The following is a 22,410-nucleotide window of genomic DNA, read 5'->3' as shown; positions in this document are numbered from 1 at the left end:
GGGGGCCTGTTTTGGGGTAATGGTGAGGGGGGGCTGTTTTGGGGGTAATGGTGAGGGGGGCCTGTTTTGGGGGTAATGGTGAGGGGGGCCTGTTTTGGGGGTAATGGTGAGGGGGGCCTGTTTTGGGGGTAATGGTGAGGGGGGCCTGTTTTGGGGGTAATGGTGAGGGGGGCGTTTTGGGGGTAATGGTGAGGGGGGCCTGTTTTGGGGGCCGACCCTTTTGTAGCAATGCACCCTGGGACACATCAGACTTCAAGTCATTCGAGTTTTCATAGTTGGTCATAAAGCCTCCAAAAACAGAACATTTTATATATGTCCCATTTCTCTTATCTGACACTTATTCACTCACGATTGAGTCATTCACTATTGGACCGGGATTAGTTTTACTAGGGGAGGTTGGGTAATGTCATTATGTGCACGAACACAAAACACCACATAAGTATATATGTTTTGTCCCGTCTGCCATGGTGGTCATTTTCACATGGCAGAGGAGTTCCGGACAGAATAACTGTTTTTTGACTAACTCCAAGTTCCTCTGACAAAGCTTTCGTGCGTAACGAAATCCCCTGTGTTATTCTGAGAGTTGCGTAGTTTGACAGGTGCTTTGCGCAGTTTGAGAAAGAAAAGAAGCAGCACTACGCATATATTAAGGCCCCCAAGTGGCACTGCATCTCAGTGTTAGAGGCGTCACTACAGACCCGGGATCGAGTCCCATTGGGCGGCGCACAATTGGCTGGGTTAGGGTTTGGCCGGGGTAGTCCGTCATTGTAAAATAAGAATTTGTTCTCAACTGACTTGCCTAGTTAAATAAAGGTTAAATAAAAAATGAATACAATATTTCATATGCATGGCCTAAATGGAGAAACTCTCACAATGAATCCTTTTGTTTATAGGCTTCGTCTTGTGCCAATGAATAGAAATTGAACATGGCCAAATGCATCAGTTTGATGAAATGTTGTATAGAAACGTATTGCTCCTAGGCCTGTTTAATGAAACTCAGACTGTGAATACAGGTAGTAGATGGCACATCAGGGCATCTCCGGTTCCCCACTGAGCTAATCTTAGTAGAAATGGCAAGTTCACTTTCTCATAACTCATCTCAGGTGCGTTGTTCAGCAGCTCTCATCAGCAGGATGGAGTGACGTCAACCCTGGATCGCTAAAATATCCATTATGATCATACTTCCTCAATGTAAATCGTACGGAGACACCAACACATTCAGCAGCCAAGCGCGAGTATTCAGTGCTTGGCATGATGTTGAATATCTTCACGCTTAGAATAAAACCCCCCCCCTAAGGTTTCCGTCATACGAGTCAATTGAATGGAAAAAAACCCCAGAATAATTACCGGGGGCAGTTTGGAAGAACTATTCCAGTGTTCTCTGGAATAAGGCACATGATGGGCTAAAAATTACACAACCAACATTTTAGTCTGTCTGCAGAATAACTGGAGTTAGTGTAACTGTAGTCTCTCTGCAGTATAATTGGAGTTAGTGTAACTGTAGTCTCTCTGCAGTATAACTGGAGTTAGTGTAACTGTAGTCTCTCTGCAGTATAACTGGAGTTGGTGTAACTGTAGTCTCTCTGTAGTATAACTGGAGTTAGTGTAACTGTAGTCTCTCTGCAGTATAACTGGAGTTAGTGTAACTGTAGTCTCTCTGCAGTATAACTGGAGTTGGTGTAACTGTAGTCTCTCTGCAGAATAACTGTAGTTAGTGTAACTGTAGTCTCTCTGCAGAATAACTGGAGTTAGTGTAACTGTAGTCTCTCTGCAGTAGAACTGGAGTTAGTGTAACTGTAGTCTCTCTGCAGTATAACTGGAGTTAGTGTAACTGTAGTCTCTCTGCAGTATTACTGGAGTTAGTGTAACTGTAGTCTCTGCAGTATAACTGGAGCTAGTGTAACTGTAGTCTCTCTGCAGTATAACTGGAGCTAGTGTAACTGTAGTCTCTCTGCAGTAGAACTGGAGCTAGTGTAACTGTAGTCTCTCTGCAGTAGAACTGGAGCTAGTGTAACTGTAGTCTCTCTGCAGTAGAACTGGAGTTAGTGTAACTGTAGTCTCTCTGCAGTAGAACTGGAGTTAGTGTAACTGTAGTCTCTCTGCAGTAGAACTGGAGTTGGTGTAACTGTAGTCTCTCTGTAGTAGAACTGTAGTTACTGTAACTGTAGTCTCTCTGCAGTGTATCTGCAGTCTCTCTGCAGTGTAACTGTAATCTGTAGTTTAACTGTAGTCTCTCTGTAGTCTCTCTGTAGTGTAACTGTAATCTGTAGTTTAACTGTAGTCTCTCTGTAGTCTCTCTGCAGTGTAACTGTAATCTGTAGTTTAACTGTAGTCTCTCTGTAGTCTCTCTGCAGTGTAAATGTAATCTGTAGTGTAATTGTAATCTGTAGTCTCTCTGTAGTGTAATTGTCGTGTAACTGTAGTCTCTGTAGTTTAATTTTAATCTCCAACAACACTGAGGTTGTTCCTAATGTTTTGTACACTGAGCATAGTCTCACACTCACATGTTAGTTCGGGTTTCATTCTGAACCAACCGACGGTGGTTTGGGGCAGCTCTCTGGGAGTGTGTCCCTCTCTGAGGAAGAGCGTAGTGGTCGTGGCATCGCTGTCGGTGTGTGTGTGTTTACAATATGAAAGCTTGTCTGTGTTTTGATACACAACAGGAGCTCTGAGCATGAATGATTTGCGTGTGTGTGTATAGATGAGTTTTCCTCAGAAATCTCCCTCTTTCTCTCTCTCTTTTAGGAGGTGAAAGCAGACTGGTGTTATGTGTCACTCTCCTTCTCCTCAGACTAGACTGTCTCATGACAAGTGTCTCCTTATTGACCTACTTTCCTTCTTTCCCTGCACATGCTCATAAAAACAAACCGCTTTAGTTCTTTTGAAGAGCAAAATGGGTGAAAACATTTGATATTTCTCCCTAAAGAGGGGACATGACTGAGACTAGTAAAAGTGTTGTTTTAAGCAATCTATGCGTTTTTTCTCCCGACATGTCTGGCTTGCTGAGGTACTGGCTAAAATTCTAGTTCTTGTCAGATTAGACTCGAGGAAGCCCAATCAGTTATTGTATTAACATTTCACCTTCTCCTTTGAAATTAAACAAGGTTTTACAGGATTTTAGTAGCTGTTTTGCCAAGTTGTTTGTCACTCAAAGAAATGCACTGACAACTTGGCTGAAACATCATTCCCAAGTACTGCTCTTCTTCTTTTGTTTATGTCACACTGCCATCTAGTGGCAGAAAGTCTAACATGCAGTATGTCACACTGCCATCTAGTGGCAGAAAGTCTAACATGCAGTATGTCACACTGCCATCTAGTGGCAGAAAGTCTAACATGCAGTATGTCACACTGCCATCTAGTGGCAGAAAGTCTAACATGCAGTATGACATGTTTTTGATAATTCTGGACCGAGCAGAGTAGATTCCAGACTGTTCTATCGTTAGTGTGTGTCTGGTATGTGTGTGTGTGTACAGTATTATAGCTACTAATCATTTGATGTGTGTGTAGGCTGGGCAGTGGTGTGTACACTGAGGATACAAAACATTAGGAACACCTGCTCTTTACATGACAGACTGATCAGGTGATGATCCCTTATTGTTTCCTTTATTGATGTCACTTGTTAAATCCACTTCAATCAGTGTAGATGAAGGGGAGGAGACAGGTTGAAGGAGGATTTTTAAGCCTTGAGACATGGATTGTGTATGTGTGCCATTCAGAGGGTGAATGGGCAAGGCAAAATATTGAAGTGCCTTTGAACGGGGTATTGTAGTAGATGCCAGGTGCACCGGTTTGAGTGTGTCAAGAACTGCAGCGGTGCTGGGTTTTCACGCTCAACAGTTTCCCGTGTATTTCAAGAATGGTCCACCACCCAAAGGACATCCAGACAACTTGACACAACTGTGGGAAGCATTGGAGTCAACATGGACCAGCATCCCTGTGGAACGCTTTCGACACCTTGTAGAGTCCAATCCCAGACGCATTGAGGCTGTTCTGAGGGCTAAAGGCGGGGGTGGGGTGTCACTCAATATTAGGAAGTGGTTCCTAATGTTTGCTATACTCAGTGTATGTAAATTATACTGGTGTGTGTGTGTGTGTACAGGTTCTTCTGTCCACCCCCATGTGTCTACCTGATGGGCTCTGGCTGGAAGAAGAAGAGAGAGGAGATGGAGAGAGAGGGCTGTTCAGAACAGGAGGCTCAGCCCTGTGCCTTTATAGGGATAGGAAACAGTGACCAGGAGATGCAGCAGCTCAACATAGAGGGAAAGGTAGGGTCCTGTACACTTCTTTCTCTCGCTCTCTCATTCTCTCCCTTTCTTCCTCTCCCACTCACCTCTCTCTCTGTCTCTCTCTGTCTCTGTCTCTCATTCTCTCCCTTTCTTCCGTTCCCACTCACCTCTCACTCTCTCTCTCTCTGTCTCTGTCTCTGTCTCTCATTCACTCTCTCACCAAAGAAATTACTAACTGGTGCCTGACTTTATTTTTTCCTCTCACTCAGAACTATTGCACAGCCAAAACCTTGTACATATCAGACTCCGACAAGAGAAAGCACTTCATGCTGTCGGTCAAGATGTTCTACGGCAACAGCGCCGACATCGGCGTCTTCCTAAGTAAGAGGATCAAAGTAATCTCCAAGCCCTCTAAGAAGAAACAGTCCCTGAAGAATGCAGACCGTGAGTCACACAAACGCCAACACACACACACACACACACACACACACACACACACACACACACACACACACACACACACACACACACACACACACACACACACACACACACAAAATCTACATGTCGGTATCACTCATAGGGCCCAGCTCAAATGCTTTCAAAAGGCATCCTTCCTTCCTCTCCTTGAGGTAATCATTGCTCTATCACAATGTGTATTGAAACTATTCTATCGTGTTCAAACAATGCTCATATCTACCGTTCAAAATGCTTCTATTGCTCTTCAACAAAGTTTGCCGGTCTTGCAGCTAGAGGGCGCTACAGCTCTCAAACCAGATGACAACTGATGCCTGAAAATGACCCAATGTTCAATATTGTTAAGTAGCTGTAGAGGTTGTTTTGTGGCCGCTTTCTCCCCTTTTCTCACACATGTTGTTGTGGTTGTTACATGTAGTGTGGTCTCTTTATCTCTCTCTCTGTGTGTGTCTCTCCTACTGCAGTGTGTATTGCATCGGGGACCAAGGTGGCCCTGTTCAACCGGTTGCGGTCACAGACGGTCAGCACGCGCTACCTACATGTGGAGGGGGGCAACTTCCACGCCAGCTCCCAGCAATGGGGTGCCTTCTATGTTCACCTGTGTGAGTGTCGTGTACACACACACACACACGCACACACACACGCGCTTCTTCTGTAAAAATGTGTGTAAGGGCAATATGTATGTGTGTGTATATATGTGTATATGTATATATGTGTATATGTATATATATGTATATATGTATGTATGTATGTATGTATGTATGTATGTATGTATGTATGTACTGCTCAAAAAAATAAAGGGAACACTTAAACAACACAATGTAACTCCAAGTCAATCACACTTCTGTGAAATCAAACTGTCCACTTAGGAAGCAACACTGATTGACAATAAATTTCACATGCTGTTGTGCAAATGGAATAGACAACAGGTGGAAATTATAGGCAATTAGCAAGACACCCCCAATAAAGGAGTGGTTCGGCAGGTGGTGACCACAGACCACTTCTCAGTTCTTATGCTTCCTGGCTGATGTTTTGATCTTTCACTCTAGTGGTAGCATGAGACGGAGTCTACAACCCACACAAGTGGCTCAGGTAGTGCAGCTCATCCAGGATGGCACATCAATGCGAGCTGTGGCAAGAAGGTTTGCTGTGTCTGTCAGCGTAGTGTCCAGAGCATGGAGGCGCTACCAGGAGACAGGCCAGTACATCAGGAGATGTGGAGGAGGCCGTAGGAGGGCAACAACCCAGCAGCAGGACCGCTACCTCCGCCTTTGTGCAAGGAGGATCAGGAGAAGCACTGCCAGAGCCCTGCAAAATGACCTCCAGCAGGCCACAAATGTGCATGTGTCTGCTCAAACGGTCAGAAACAGACTCCATGAGGGTGGTATGAGGGCCCGACGTCCACAGGTGGGGGTTGTGCTTACAGCCTAACACCGTGCAGGACTTTTGGCATTTGCCAGAGAACACCAAGATTGGTAAATTCGCCACTGGCGCCCTGTGCTCTTCACAGATGAAAGCAGGTTCACACTGAGCACGTGACAGACGTGACAGAGTCTGGAGACGCCGTGGAGAACGTTCTGCTGCCTGCAACATCCTCCAGCATGGCCGGTTTGGCGGTGGGTCAGTCATGGTGTGAGGTGGCATTTCTTTGGGGGGCCGCACAGCCCTCTATGTGCTCGCCAGAGGTAGCCTGACTGCCATTAGGTACCGAGATGAGATCCTCAGACCCCTTGTGAGACCATATGCTGGTGCGGTTGGCCCTGGGTTCCTCCTAATGCAAGACAATGCTAGACCTCATGTGGCTGGAGTGTGTCAGCAGTTCCTGCAAGAGGAAGGCATTGATGCTATGGACTGGCCCGCCCGTTCCCCAGACCTGAATCCAATTGAGCACATATGGGACATCATGTCTCGCTCCATCCACCAACGTCACGTTGCACCACAGACAGTCCAGGTGTTGGCGGATGCTTTAGTCCAGGTCTGGGAGGAGATCCCTCAGGAGACCATCCGCCACCTCATCAGGAGCATGCCCAGGCATTGTAGGGAGGTCATACAGGCACGTGGAGGCCACACACACTACTGAGCCTCATTTTGACTTGTTTTAATGACATTACATCAAAGTTGGATCAGCCTGTAGTGTGGTTTTCCACTTTAATTTTGAGTGTGACTCCAAATCCAGACCTCCATGGGTTGATAAATTGGATTTCCATTGATTATTTTTGTGTGATTTTGTTATCAGCACATTCAACTATGTAAAGAAAAAAGTATTTAATAAGATTATTTCTTTCATTCAGATCTAGGATGTGTTGTTTAAGTGTTCCCTTTATTTTTTTGGTTAATGTGTGTGCGTGTATGGGTAATGTGTATGGTTAATGTGTGTGTGTGTGTATGGGTAATGTATGTGTGTGCGTGTATGGGTAATGTGTATGGTTAATGTGTGCGTGTATGGGTAATGTGGATGGTTAATGTGTGCGTGTATGGTTAATGTGTGTGCGTGTATGGGTAATGTGTATGGTTAATGTCATCGTGTATGGTTAATGTGTGTGCGTGTATGGGTAATGTGTATGGGTAATGTGTGCGTGGATGGGTAATGTGTATGGGTAATGTGTATGCGTGTATGGTTAATGTGCGTGTATGGGTAATGTGTGTATGGGTAATGTGTGTATGGGTAGTGTGTGTATGGTTAATGTGTGTGTATGGGTAATGGGTAATGTGTATGTGTGTATGGGTAATGTGTGTGTGATGGGTAATGTGTGTGTATGGGTAATGTGTGTGTGTGTGTGTGTGTGTATGGGTAATGTGTATGGTTAATGTGTGTGTATGAGTAATGTGTATGCGTGTATGGGTAATGTGTGTGTATGGGTAATGGGTAATGTGTATGCGTGTATGGGTAATGTGTGCGTGTGCATAGGGAAGCATTCAGAACCCTTCACTTTTTCCACATTTTGTTACGTTACAGCCTTATTCTAAAATTGCATTTTATTCCCTCATCAATCTACACACAAATACCCCATAATGACAAACATTACTCAGTACTTTGTTGAAGCACCTTTGGCAGTGATTGCAGCCTTGAGTCTTCTTGTGTATGACGCTACAAGCTTGCCACACCTGTATTTGGCGAGTTTCTCCCATTCTTCTCTGCAGATTCTCTCAAGCTCTGTCAGGTTGAATGGGGAGTGTTGCTGCACAGCTATTTTCAGGTCTCTCCAGAGATGTTTGATCGGGTTCAAGTCCGGGCTCTGGTTGGGCCACTCAAGGACAGTCCGAGACTTGTCCCGAAGCCACTCCTGCGTTGTCTTGGCTGTGTGCTTAGGGTTGTTGTCCTGTTGGGGCGAAGGTTTACCTTCCAATCTGAGGACCTGAGCGCTCTGGAGCAGGTTTTCATCAAGGATCTCTCTGTACTTTGCTCCGTTCATCTTTCCCTCGATCCTGACTAGTCTCCCAGTCCCTGCCACTGAAAAATATCCCCACAGCATGATGCTGCCAACACCATGCTTCACCGTAGGTATGGTGCCAGGCTTCCTCCAGACGTGACGCTTGGCATTCAGGCCAAAGAGTTCAATCTTGGTTTCATCAGACCAGAGAATCTTGTTTATCATGGTCTGAGAGTCTTTGGGGGCCTTTTGGCAAACTGCAAGCGGGCTGTCATGTGCCTTTTACGGAGGAGTGGCTTCCGTCTGGCCACTCTACCATAAAGGCCTGATTTGGTTGAGTGCTGCAGAGATGGTTGTCCTTCTGGAAGGTTCTCCCATCTCCACAGAGGAACTCTGGAGCTCTGTCAGAGTGACCATCGGGTTCTTGGTCACCTCCCTGACCAAGGCCCTTCTCACCCGATTGCTCACTTTGGCCGGCGGCCAGCTCTAGGAAGAGTCTTGGTGGTTCCAATCTTCTTCCATTTAAGAATGATGGAGGCCACTGTGTTCTTGGGGACCTTCAATGTTGCAGACATTTTTTGGTACCCTTCCCCAGATCTGTGCCTCGACACAATCCTGTCTCTGAGCACTACGTACAATTCCTTCGACCTCATGGCTTGGTTTTTGCTCTGACATGCACTGTCAACTGTGGGACCTTATATAGACAGGTGTGTGCCTTTCCAAATCATGTCCAATCAATTGAATTCACCACATGTGGACTCCAATCAAGTTGTAGAAACATCTCAATGATGATCAATGGAAACAGGATGCACCTGAGCTTAATTTTGAGTCTCATAGCGACGGCTCTGAATACTTATGTAAATAAGGTATTTCTGTTTTTTTATTTTTATAGAATCTAAAAAAAAGTTTTTGCTTTGTTATTATTGGGGTATTGTGTGTAGATTGATGAGGACATTTGTTTATGTAATTAGTTTTAGAATAAGGCTGTAACGTAACAACATTTTGAAAAAGTCAAGAGGTCTGAATACTTTCTGAATGCACTGTATGGGTAAATGACAATATCATGCTTTGTTTTAAAGTGGATTGTTGAGAGGCTCGCCTGACGTTATATTTCCACCTTAAAATGGTTTATACTCACTGTAAGGGTATGTGCTATTGGAACATAAGATGAATGTTGTGTGTCCTGTTCCCCAGTGGATGATGAGGAGTCTGAAGGAGAGGAGTTCACTGTGAGAGATGGCTACATCCACTATGGACAGACGGTCAAACTGGTCTGCTCTGTCACCGGGATGGCCCTGCCACGCCTGGTACTACCCACCACTCTCTTTTATGTCTGTTTCTCACCTCTTTCCACGCTTCTCTCCTCTTTCCACGCTTCTCTCCTCTTTCCACGCTGCTCTCCTCTTTCCACGCTGCTCTCCTCTTTCCACGCTGCTCTCCTCTTTCCACGCTGCTCTCCTCTTTCCACGCTGCTCTCCTCTTTCCACGCTGCTCTCCTCTTTCCACGCTTCTCTCCTCTTTCCACGCTGCTCTCCTCTTTCCACGCTTCTCTCCTCTTTCCACGCTGCTCTCCTCTTTCCACGCTGCTCTCCTCTTTCCACGCTGCTCTCCTCTTTCCACGCTGCTCTCCTCTCGCCACGCTGCTCTCTTCTCTCCACGCTTTTCACAGAACTCTTTATTTTTGTGTCTTGTATGTCTTTTATGTTAATATTCTCACTCTTTCTCTAAATTACCAACACACACACATGCGCACAAATGAAAGTTAATGATGTTATTTGTACACTGAACTCTAAGCAACTAAACCCTAAACCCCAGCCTGTCTGTGTGTGTCAGATCATCCGTAAGGTGGACAAGCAGACGGCCTTGTTGGATGCAGACGACCCCGTCTCCCAGCTGCACAAGTGTTCCTTCTACCTGAAGGACACAGAGCGCATGTACCTGTGCCTTTCCCAAGAGAGGATCATACAGTTTCAAGTGAGTGAGGCACTACCTTCCATTACGCGTTGAGGCTACCTTCCATTACGCGTTGAGGCTACCTTCCATTACGCGTTGAGGCTACCTTCCATTACGCGTTGAGGCTACCTTCCATTACCCGTCGAGGCTACCTTCCATTACCCGTCGAGGCTACCTTCCATTACGCGTCGAGGCTACCTTCCATTACGCGTCGAGGCTACCTTCCATTACGCGTCGAGGCTACCTTCCATTACGCGTCGAGGCTACCTTCCATTACGCGTCGAGGCTACCTTCCATTACGCGTCGAGGCTACCTTCCATTACGCGTCGAGGCTACCTTCCATTACGCGTCGAGGCTACCTTCCATTACGCGTCGAGGCTACCTTCCATTACGCGTCGAGGCTACCTTCCATTACGCGTCGAGGCTACCTTCCATTACGCGTCGAGGCTACCTTCCATTACGCGTCGAGGCTACCGTCCATTACCCGTCGAGGCTACCTTCCATTACCCGTCGAGGCTACCTTCCATTACCCGTCGAGGCTACCTTCCATTACCCGTCGAGGCTACCTTCCATTACCCGTCGAGGCTACCTTCCATTACCCGTCGAGGCTACCTTCCATTACCCGTCGAGGCTACCTTCCATTACCCGTCGAGGCTACCTTCCATTACCCGTCGAGGCTACCTTCCATTACCCGTCGAGGCTACCTTCCATTACCCGTCGAGGCTACCTTCCATTACCCGTCGAGGCTACCTTCCATTACCCGTCGAGGCTACCTTCCATTACCCGTCGAGGCTACCTTCCATTACCCGTCGAGGCTACCTTCCATTACCCGTCGAGGCTACCTTCCATTACCCGTCGAGGCTACCTTCCATTACCCGTCGAGGCTACCTTCCATTACCCGTCGAGGCTACCTTCCATTACCCGTCGAGGCTACCTTCCATTACCCGTCGAGGCTACCTTCCATTACCCGTCGAGGCTACTTAAATTGACCCCACATTTGCAGTAACCAATCAGAATGATGTTGTGAGAAAATGTATTCTTCGATGGTGAACATTAGTTGGTTCCTACGGTAATACCCAGTTTACAATCTTCAAATTCTCCCGAGTGGCGCAGGCGTCTAAGGCACTGCATTTCAGTGCACGAGACGACACTACATTCCCTGGTTCGAATCCAGGCTGAATCACATCCGGCCGTGTTTGGGAGTCCCATAGGGCGGCGTGCAATTGGCCCAGCGTCGTCCAGGTTCGGCCTGGGTTGGCCATTTGTAATAAAAAATGTGTTCTTAACTGACTTGCCTAGTTAAATAAAGGTTCAATAATAAAAAATTATATATATTTTTTTAACATTGTTGATCAGATCCCACCTGAAAATGGTCGGCAACCCTTGTCAGTGCTCTGTGCAGGTCCCCGTTGATGGAATAATTCAGTCTTTGTTTTGCTAAGAGGTTGTTCTTCCCCTTTTTGATTCCATCTTCGATAGATGACGGATTAGAGAGAGTTAATATAGAGTTAGGGTGACGGATTAGAGTTAATATAGCGTTAGGGTGACGGATTAGAGGGAGTTAATATAGAGTTAGGGTGACGGATTAGAGAGAGTTAATATAGCGTTAGGGTGACGGATTAGAGTTAATATAGCGTTAGGGTGACGGATTAGAGGGAGTTAATATAGAGTTAGGGTGACGGATTAGAGAGAGTTAATATAGCGTTAGGGTGACGGATTAGAGAGAGTTAATATAGCGTTAGGGTGACGGATTAGAGGGAGTTAATATAGCTTTAGGGTGACGGATTAGAGGGAGTTAATATAGAGTTAGGGTGACGGATTAGAGGGAGTTAATATAGCGTTAGGGTGAGGGATTAGAGGGAGTTAATATAGAGTTAGGGTGACGGATTAGAGGGAGTTAATATAGCGTTAGGCTGACGGATTAGAGGGAGTTAATATAGCTTTAGGGTGACGGATTAGAGAGAGTTAATATAGCGTTAGGGTGACGGATTAGAGGGAGTTAATATAGCGTTAGGGTGACGGATTAGAGGGAGTTAATATAGCTTTAGGGTGACGGAGTTAATATAGCGTTAGGGTGAGGGAGTTAATATAGCGTTAGGGTGAGGGAGTTAATATAGCTTTAGGGTGACGGATTAGAGGGAGTTAATATAGCTTTAGGGTGACGGATTAGAGGGAGTTAATATAGAGTTAGGGTGACGGATTAGAGGGAGTTAATATAGCTTTAGGGTGACGGATTAGAGGGAGTTAATATAGCGTTAGGGTGACGGATTAGAGGGAGTTAATATAGCGTTAGGGTGACGGATTAGAGGGAGTTAATATAGCTTTAGGGTGACGGATTAGAGGGAGTTAATATAGCTTTAGGGTGACGGATTAGAGGGAGTTAATATAGCTTTAGGGTGACGGATTAGAGGGAGTTAATATAGCGTTAGGGTGACGGATTAGAGGGAGTTAATATAGCTTTAGGGTGACGGAGTTAATATAGCGTTAGGGTGACGGATTAGAGGGAGTTAATATAGAGTTAGGGTGACGGATTAGAGGGAGTTAATATAGCGTTAGGGTGACGGATTAGAGGGAGTTAATATAGAGTTAGGGTGACGGATTAGAGGGAGTTAATATAGCTTTAGGGTGACGGAGTTAATATAGAGTTAGGGTGACGGATTAGAGGGAGTTAATATAGAGTTAGGGTGACGGATTAGAGGGAGTTAATATAGAGTTAGGGTGACGCGTAATAGGCTCTCTGTGGAGGTGTTATCTCTACACCAGAGATCACCATAGAAACAGCTAAACCAAGATTCATAACACACAGCTATATTCATTTATTTATTGATCTATATCTGAAATACGGTGAAGCGTTAGCAGCTCCCTTTAGTGTGTGTGTGTGTGTGTGTGTGTGTGTGTGTGTGTGTGTGTGTGTGTGTGTGTGTGTGTGTGTATGTGTCCCAGGCCACTCCATGCCCGAAGGAACCAAACAAAGAGATGATCAACGACGGAGCGTCCTGGACAATCATCAGCACGGACAAGGCTGAGTACACCTTCTACGAGGGCATGGGCCCTGTCCACTCGCCTGTCACCCCCGTGCCTGTAGTCGAGAGCTTACAGGTTAGTGAGGGACGCACACAGAAATGCATGCACACATAGGCCACATGCACACTCCATTCCTATAAACAACAATTTGTTACTCTTGCAGTGCTCCAGACAAACACCCTTTAGTCTCTTTACCACATTCCATCTCTTCCTCTGTCAAAAACATTTACGCTTTTGTTGTATTGTGTGTGCGTGTGTGCGTGTGTGCGTGTGTGTGTGTGTGTGTGTGTGTGTTAGCTAAACGGGGGTGGGGATGTGGCCATGCTGGAGCTGACGGGACAGAACTTCACCTCAAACCTGAGGGTCTGGTTCGGCGACGTGGAGGCAGAAACCATGTACAGGTACTGACAGACACACCTCACTGCTCCTTTCAACTGTGGGCTGGCTCAATACAGCGGTGCAAAATTATGCTACATTTCCCAAAGTTGTCAAGTTTTTCCTGCCAACCAGACAAAACCTGTTTAGGACAGAATACTGTAGTTTGACCGGACAGAATACTGTAGTTTGAATACTGTAGTTTGACCAGACAGAATACTGTAGTTTGACCGGACAGAATACTGTAGTTTGAATACTGTAGTTTGACCAGACAGAATACTGTAGTTTGAATACTGTAGTTTGACCAGACCTTAATACTGTAGTTTGACCAGACAGAATACTGTAGTTTGACCAGACAGAATACTGTAGTTTGACCAGACAGAATACTGTAGTTTGACCAGACAGAATAATGTAGTTTGAATACTGTAGTTTGACCAGACCTTAATACTGTAGTTTGACCAGACAGAATACTGTAGTTTGACCAGACAGAATACTGTAGTTTGACCAGACCTTAATACTGTAGTTTGAATACTGTAGTTTGACCAGACCTTAATACTGTAGTTTGACCAGACCTTAATACTGTAGTTTGACCAGACAGAATACTGTAGTTTGAATACTGTAGTTTGACCAGACAGAATACTGTAGTTTGAATACTGTAGTTTGACCAGACCTTAATACTGTAGTTTGACCAGACCTTAATACTGTAGTTTGACCAGACAGAATACTGTAGTTTGAATACTGTAGTTTGACCAGACAGAATACTGTAGTTTGACCAGACAGAATACTGTAGTTTGACCAGACAGAATACTGTAGTTTGACCAGACAGAATACTGTAGTTTGACCAGACAGAATACTGTAGTTTGACCAGACAGAATACTGTAGTTTGACCAGACAGAATACTGTAGTTTGACCAGACAGAAAGGATTTACAATCAGAAACACTATTTCATTCTACTAATGTCAAACTGAAACGGCTACAAACAATGAATTAGTTTTATCTATGAGATACACATTTCTGTAAAGGGGCAGAGGATGTTCCTATTCAGTCTGACCTTGTTACTCATTCTAATCTCTATATGAGTACTAACCAGGGGATAACCCAGACAGATTACAGCCGTGCTTTGATCCAAGTCAATGTTCTGGGCTTATGAGTACTAACTGAACAAACGTCAATTAAATTTAGGCTCAGATTTTTCCATTTTCAAAGCATACCCTTTAGGCTATGCCAAAAGGTACTGTTTTTCCTTTTTCATGTAGAATTTTCGAGATGAATTAGCGACTTAGTGTTTATGTCTGCCACCCATGGAGGTAGAGAGAGAGGTCTTTAGAACAGATGAAAGAGCTCCATGGTTGTCCTGTAATAAACAGTAGGATCCACGCTGGATTTAAAACACCGCTGGGAGAAGCCTTGTGTGAAACGTTGAGGTTGTTGTCAGCTGCAGAATGGAGTGTGAGTGGCCCTAATGTTGACTGAGAACGCCACGATCCCCATTTGTGTGAGATGTGTGTATCGTAGTGAGGTTTTACAGGACTGTTTTTGTACAAGTTCTGAGGCTCACCAATCATAGACACTATGGAAAACGTGACCCTCCCATAGTGCTTGATGGATCCATATTATCAGTGGTATACTTAAGTCATTTGTTCAAATCCTGCTCGAAGGACCATGAAAGACAATACTCAGCTGATGTGGGATCTTTACATGACCTACCTTTTTTTGTTTCTTTAGTCAACAGTGAGTTCGGCACACAGCGAGGGATTCAACCCAGATAGCTAGAGTCAAGCCTGTCTGACTCTCTCCTCTCTGTTTGCTGGTGTAGGTGTGCGGAGAGCATGCTGTGCGTGGTACCCGACATCTCTGCCTTCCGCGAGGGCTGGCGCTGGGTACGCCAGCCGGTGCAGGTTCCCGTCACGCTGGTACGAAACGACGGCATCATCTACTCCACCACGCTCACCTTCACCTACACGCCGGAGCCCGGGCCGCGGCCACACTGCAACGCCGCCGGAGCCATCCTACGGGCGGGCAGCGACCGCCTTCTAACGGCTAGCAGCAACAGTGCCAACAACAGCGATGCTAACAACAGCTACGGCCCCAACAACGCAGGAGTCACATCCTCTTCCACGGCCGCAGCCGTGGTGTCCTAACACACACACACACACACACACACTCTTATACACACACAATATGCCTCGAGAGCAAAATGTACCACATGGTAAAAAGACTATGAAGTAAACTGACTCTCTAAAAGTGCTGCATATTGATTTGGGATTCAAAAGAAGCTGAAATTGAAAATTGATCGGACGGAAAAAGGAGGAACTCAAAGATAGGAACGATGTTAAAAGTTGTCAACCAGCGGAAATAAGAGAAACTGTGTGAACTCCTTACCGCTGCCCTCTTGTGATTCGTAAGGGACATACCTGTCGGTTTATGGTGTTGGAGCTGTGTAATAGGGAGTTCCTATTGGCTCAGTGCGCCAGTGTCTTTAACGGAGACCACAACAACTATACATCCACCACATGTATAGTACGTTAACAAAAAGGTTGAGTTTGTGCGCTTTTTTCCTCCCTCTGTTCATTTTTTCCCTCCTTTTTTTTTTTTTTTTTTGTCGTGTTAGTCGTCTATGTTACTGTAAAGGGACGAAATGTATCGTTGTTGGAGGGAGAGCGAGGAGTGGACATAGTGGGACACATATAAAAATGTCATGACGATAACATCGTTTCTGTGGACCAAGGATCTTGTATAAGCTTCAGTAAAGGTACATTTTCACCTTTTTTGTATGAAACATATAGTACACTTTTGTTACCAAATAGTTTCTATTCTCTTCCTCTGAGCTTTGGGCTTTTTTTGTTGTCCAAATCCCGACCTGGCATGTGTATTATAGCTACCTTTACTTCTTGTCTCCATCAAATGCCTGCTTCTTTCGGTCTTTTCGACGGAACGTTGAATTTTTGATACTTTGCTAGTCTTGGATTTTTGTTGTTGTTTTTTTTACCTAACCGATGGTTTGTTTTGTGTTAGGGAGTAACCTCAGCGGGCCTAATTTTTGTATTCTCATAGTTTTTTTTTAATGAAGTCTTTAAAAAGAAAAGCTTTAAGCAACGCCTCTGCCTTGCCTGCAATACTATGTGTGCTATAAGCTACGTTTCCTTTGGAAAGTACCACATGTCTGTACATCACACATGGAGCCATGGGGAAGTGAATTCTTCCATTTATTTCAAATGTAAAAAAAACTGGACTTCCACTTCCAGCAACAAAATAGTTAGTCATTTTCACACACATTTAATGAGTCTAGTCGTTAAAATGAAATGGTAGCCTTAGTACAGTAATATTATTACAGTCAACTGAAATCATGTCACATATCCAAAGTTGAGATCATGTTGCTGTATTGGTCGCCACAGAACGTTTTCAAATCTGTCAGTCAGTATATTGTGTTACCAGGCCTTGGTGTCTTCCTGTGTATAGTTCTGGTGGCATTTAAAACTTTCATTGGTTTTAGAAAACGGAAAAGACAGACCTTTCCAATTCGATGTGGCCTTACCGCTAACTTAAATGTCAAAGAGTAACATTACCCTTCCAACGACCTGCCCTTTTCATTTACGTAACTAGAAAGAACCTGTGTGGGGAAAAACAGTCTGTCTTATCTCTGCTCATTACTAGGTTGAAGATGACAAGGGGATTCTAATATCCCATAACTCTTTACAGCAATGGGACCAGCTATGCTAGTTAGCAACGGCACTAGTCCAATTAAGTTGTTTGTTTTCTAACACTGCCCAATGGAATTATTACGTTGTCCTAACCTGTATATTTTTCACCTGGACTCGTTACAGGAAGTTGTTTCATTGGACAACATAACCCATAATGCTATCTTAGTGTGTTTTTGATGCAGTGACACAGTCATACATACGATCAGCGTTCTGGAGGATTTGTTGTTAAAACAAACTCTGTTCAGTGTAAAAGTACAACATTTACAGTACCAGTCAAAAGTTTGGACACGCCTACTCATTCAAGGGTTTTTCTTAATTTTTTACTGTTTTCTACATTGTAGAATAATAGTGAAGACATCAAAACTATGAAATAACCAAAACAGTATTTTATATGTGAGATTCTTCAAATAGCCACCCTTTACCTTGATGACAGCTTTGCACACTCTTAGCATTCTCTCAACCAGTTTCATGAGGAATGCTTTTCCAACAGTCTTGAAGGAGTTCCCACATTGGCTGCTTTTTCTTCGCTCTGCGGTCCAACTCAGCCCAAACCATCTCAATCGGGTTGAGGTTGGGTGATTGTGGAGGCCAGGTCATCTGATGCAGCACTCCATCACTATCCTTCTTGGTCAAATAGCCCTTACACAGCCTGGAGGTGTGTTGGGTCATTGTTTTGTTGAAAAACATATGATAGTCCCTCTAAGGGCAAATCAGATGGGATGGCGTATTGTAGCAGAGATCATCAGTTCACCTTCTCACAAAGACACGGTGGTTGGAACCAAAAATCTCCAATTTCAACTCCAGACCAAAGAACAGATTTCCACCAGTCTAATGTCCATTGCTTGTGTTTCTTGGCCCAAGCAAGTCTCTTCTTATTATTGGTATTCCTTAGTAGTGGTTTCTGTGCAGCAATTCGACCATGAAGGCCTGATTCACACAGTCTCCTCTGAACAGTTGATGTTGAGATGTGTCTGTTACTTGAACTCTGAGGTGCAGTTAAATGCAGATTTCTGAGGCTGGTAACTCTAATGAACTTCACCTCTGCAGCAGAGGTAACTCAGGGTTTTCCTTTTCCTGTGACGGTGCTGCTTGATGGTTTTTGCAACTTTCAAAGTTCTTTAAATTTTCTGCGGTGACTGACCATCATGTCTTATAGTAATGATGGTATTTTACCAAATAGGGCTGTCTTCTGAATACCACCCATAGCCTGTCACAACACAATTGATTGGCTCAAATGCATTAAAAGGGAAAGAAATTCCACAAATTAACTTTTAAGAAGGCACACCTGTTAATTGAAATGCATTCCAGGTGACTACCTCATGAAGCTGGTTGAGAGAATGCCAAGAGTGTGCAAAGCTGTCATCAAGGCAAAGGGTGGCTACTTTGAAGAATCTAAAATATATTTTGATTTAACACTTTTCTTTGGTTACTAGATGTTTTTTCATCGTTTTGATGTCTTCACAATTATTCTACAATGTAGAAAATAGTAAAAAATAAAGAAAAACCCTTGAATGAGTAGGTGTTATAATTTTTTGGGCCTGGTACTGTATGTCTACTTCATCATCACAGCACTCGTGTTTTCTCTGTTTTAGAGACATTGTCTTGTGAGCACTGTGACTCATTTAAAAGCCTTTTAACTAACGTCCTGTGGTTTTTGACCGAACAAAACAATTATGTCACTGTCTGAAAGTAGTCAAACCCAGCCAGTGTATTTATGGTGATCAAGTCTTCTGTTAGAAGTAACAAGGCCTTTCTAGATGTAGGCTGTATTATTGAAGATGTATATTTAGAGAAACGTACAGCAATATTATACAGGTCGTGTCTTTTGGGGTTTTGTATGCCTGACCACTTACTTCACCAGCTTGTTTGCGTGTGTGCTCACGATCTGCTGTATAGTCTGTAACAATGGATCGGTGAGCGAGACTCGTTCCGTTTCAAAGTGTCTTTGTGCGTGTACACCGTTCATGTTCAAAACAATCAATGTTCTTGTAAAGATGGATTTTTGCAGGTTGGTTGGCCATCTGATTTGATCCAAATATAAAACAAGTGATTATTTCTCTGGCATAATAATATGTGGATGAAGAAGACGATGAAAGCCAATAGTTTGATCATAGTGTGTTACAGTGGAACTGTATACTCTTCCAGGAAGAACTATGATGCTGAAACTTGAATATGTACGCTTTTTAATGAACAAGTATTACTGGCCTCTCTCATCATGTACCCATTTAACAGTCAAATCCATTTAATAAAAGGGAACAAAAAAGTGCTACATTTACCCTAAAAATACAAACTTAACAGATGGGATGCTTTTGCCCCCCCCCCCCCCCCCCACTCACCTGTTTATTCAGCCATTGATCTTAATGTGTAAACAGTGTAATATTGATGATATCTTTTTTATTATGGTGTAAAGTTTCCCCATTGTCTTATTTTATGTCAAAGAAATAAGGGCATTATTGCCCTTGCTGCCTACTTTTGCCCGGGAGTCGATTTAGAAAAGGCCAGTTGCTGGACCGTTCCAGCAACACAGTTGTTTTATGTTTTTAATGAATTCAAGAATGGGTGCGATCAACCTGAATTGAATAGTTTGCAGCGGGGAACCAACATGAGCTTTGTCACCTGTCACCTTACTATGGAATTTCTTTACACAACAAAGAGAAAAGCTACTGGCCTTTTCCAAACCCTTTACTCTATTGTGATGTCATGTCAGTACGGTGGCCGCTGAATCTGTTTGGGTTTGCTCACTGTTTTTAGGATGTCAGCTCGGAGAAGTGAGTTTGGGAAAGCCTGTCTAATGCCTGAATCATTCTCCAGTCAGTGTCACCTGTCTTTCTGCTTTGGGGTTTTTGTTTTGGGATTCTAATATCCCATAACTCTTTTCAACAATGGGACCAGCTATGCTAGTTAGCAACGGCACTAGTCCAATGAAGTTGTTTTCATGGTCAAGAAAAGCATTAGTTCTCACGTTTTACTCAACAAGGAGAAGGCAGTTCTCTCTTACAGGGGTGGAATGTTGTTACATGCCTTTTTATAATCTGAACAAACGATTAACCTGCTAACAAAAGCTGATGAAATACTCTCTTAACCTTGTGTGAAGCTTTTTGCAAATACTGTGTACATACTGTACTTGCAAGCGGATTTAATTTTGTCAGTCATATTGTTTGTTTTCTTCCAAAAGCAGCTGTTTTTTTGGTGGGGGGTTAATGAGCTCTGAACAACGTATGTATGTATCTTCTAATATGCCAAATGTCTTTTTATAACATAGATGTGTCATGCACTGCTAAACAGGACGGAGCGAGAAGCAGCTTTAAATAAATGGAAAGCCGTGTGGGAGGAGCCTTTCTGACACGCTCTGCCTTGAATACTCCTCAAGACGATTGGCTGGCTGCATTATGGAGTAGTAATGTTTCTCTCTCCTCTGTGTCTCTCTGTACCTACATTTTGACTTCACTCTTTTAGCTCTGCACGCTTCGCTGCAGTCCCATTTCTGATCTTTTCTTTCTTGTCCCCCTCACACATCCTTTTACACACAGTCTGTCTCCATCTTTCTCTCTCTGTCTCTGTGTGTAATGTTCCATTAATGGTAAACAGAGGTGTCAGTCAGTGGTAGTATGCTCAGCGATCGAAGGGTTGCTGATGGTAGAAATCTGTGCAGTTTGTAACATTTTTAGCAATAACGTGAAACAAGGGGACTGTTTTTTGATACCATTATGATTGGTTGTTTTGTTTTTTGTACATATTGAAATTCCATATGTCATTTAAAGGAAAAAACAAGAAAAAAGTTGCTATATTGGCATATAAAAAACAAGAAATAAAAAAGTGACAAAATTATGTGTGAAATTAACTGTCTTTAACTATATGTATTTTACATTGAAGGACTTAAAGTATGCATGAACATGGTAATAGCCTTGTAGGGGGCTAACATTTGTACTGCGAATAGTCAATCTTTGATGCAGCTCTACCTTCAGTTCAGAGGTTACCCACTGGGCACAAACTGGTTAAATCAACGTTGTTTCAATGTAATTGGTCAACGTATTGTGACGTGGCATCTACACTAGATAGAGAAAGTACGTGAACACCCCTTTTGCTAACAGGTGTATAAAATCGAGCACACGGACATGCAATCTCCATAGACAAACATTGGCAGTAGAATGGTTTTACTGAAGAGCTCAGTGACTTTCAATGTGGCACCGTCATAGGATGCCACCTTTCCAACAAGTCAGTTCGTCAAACTTCTGCCCTGCTAGAGCTGCCCCGGTCAACTATAATTTATCTTATTGAGAAGTGGAAACGTCTAGGAGTAACAACGGAGGTGGGAGGCCACACAAGCTCATAGAACAGGAGTGCTGAAGCACGTAGCGCGTCTGTCCTCTGTTGTAACCCTCACTACCGAGTGCCAAACTGCCTATGGCAGCAACATCAGCACATAAACTGTACGGCGGGAGCTTCAGGAAATGGGTTTCCGTGACCGAGCAGCCGCACACAAGCCAAAGATCGCAATGCCAAGCGACGGCTGGAGTGGTGTAAAGCTCACCGCCATTGGACTATGGAGCAGTGGAAACACGTTCTCTTGAATGATGAATCACGCTTCACTATCTGGCAGCCCAATGGACGAATCTGGATTTGGCTGATGCCAGGAGAACCTGCCCCAATGCAGTGTCAACTGTAAAGTTTAGTGGAGGAGGAATAATGGTCTGGTGCTGTTTGTCATGTTTTGGGCTAGGCCCCTTTTAGGTCCAGTGAATGGAAATATTAACACCATAGCATACAATAACATTCTAGACGATTCTGTGCTTCCAACTTTGTGGCAACAGTTTGGGGAAGGCCCTTTCCTGTTCCATCATGACAATGCCCCAGTGCACAAAGCGAGATCCATACAGAAACGGTTTGTTGAGATCGATGTGGAATAACTTGACTGGCCTGCACAGAGCCCTGACCATAACCCCATCGAACACCTTTGGGATGAATTGGAACGACAACTGCGAGCCAGGCTTAATCGCCCAACATCAGTGCCCGACCTCACTAATGCTCTTATGGCTGAATGGAAGCAAGTCCCCGCAGGTAATGTTCCAGCATCTAGTGGAAAGCCTTCCCAGAAGAGTGGAGGCTGTTATAGCAGCAAAGGGGGGACCAACTCCATATTAATCACCATGATTTTGGAATGAGATGTTTTATGGTAAAATTGCAACCACAGGATTATGTCATCATGGTAACCAATTTTCAACATAGACCAACCTTTTAGAAAATATGTTGATAGTTCTTCAATGTAATATCCACTATCAGCAA

The 22,410-nt window shown here is 44.1% G+C and overlaps 1 protein-coding gene across 2 annotated transcripts in view; it reads left to right on the top strand.

Annotated features, from left to right (window-relative positions):
* The window catches only part of rbpjb (recombination signal binding protein for immunoglobulin kappa J region b), a 79,677-nt gene extending 58,722 nt beyond the window's left edge, over positions 1-20,955 (top strand). The window contains exons 4-12 of one of the 2 annotated variants that reach the window (XR_006770563.2): positions 4,100-4,265; positions 4,496-4,670; positions 5,168-5,305; positions 9,269-9,381; positions 9,908-10,048; positions 12,971-13,126; positions 13,349-13,452; positions 15,243-16,178; positions 20,390-20,955. Coding sequence is in view for 1 of the 2 variants with exons in the window: in XM_014206508.3 (XP_014061983.1) it covers positions 4,100-4,265; positions 4,496-4,670; positions 5,168-5,305; positions 9,269-9,381; positions 9,908-10,048; positions 12,971-13,126; positions 13,349-13,452; positions 15,243-15,567 (1,318 nt within the window). In the remaining variant the exon portion in view is untranslated. Of the gene's footprint in view, positions 1-4,099; positions 4,266-4,495; positions 4,671-5,167; positions 5,306-9,268; positions 9,382-9,907; positions 10,049-12,970; positions 13,127-13,348; positions 13,453-15,242 lie in introns of both variants that reach the window. The other variant, XM_014206508.3, reaches the window with a different exon arrangement.
* The last annotated feature ends 1,455 nt before the right edge of the window (positions 20,956-22,410 follow it).

The sequence above is a fragment of the Salmo salar genome, chromosome 07, assembly GCF_965601325.2.
Source record: "Salmo salar chromosome 07, fSalSal1, whole genome shotgun sequence".
Taxonomy (NCBI): Eukaryota; Metazoa; Chordata; class Actinopteri; order Salmoniformes; family Salmonidae; genus Salmo; species Salmo salar.
The sequence above is the reverse complement of the archived record's forward strand: the minus strand, read 5'-3'. Positions and strand labels throughout refer to the sequence as shown.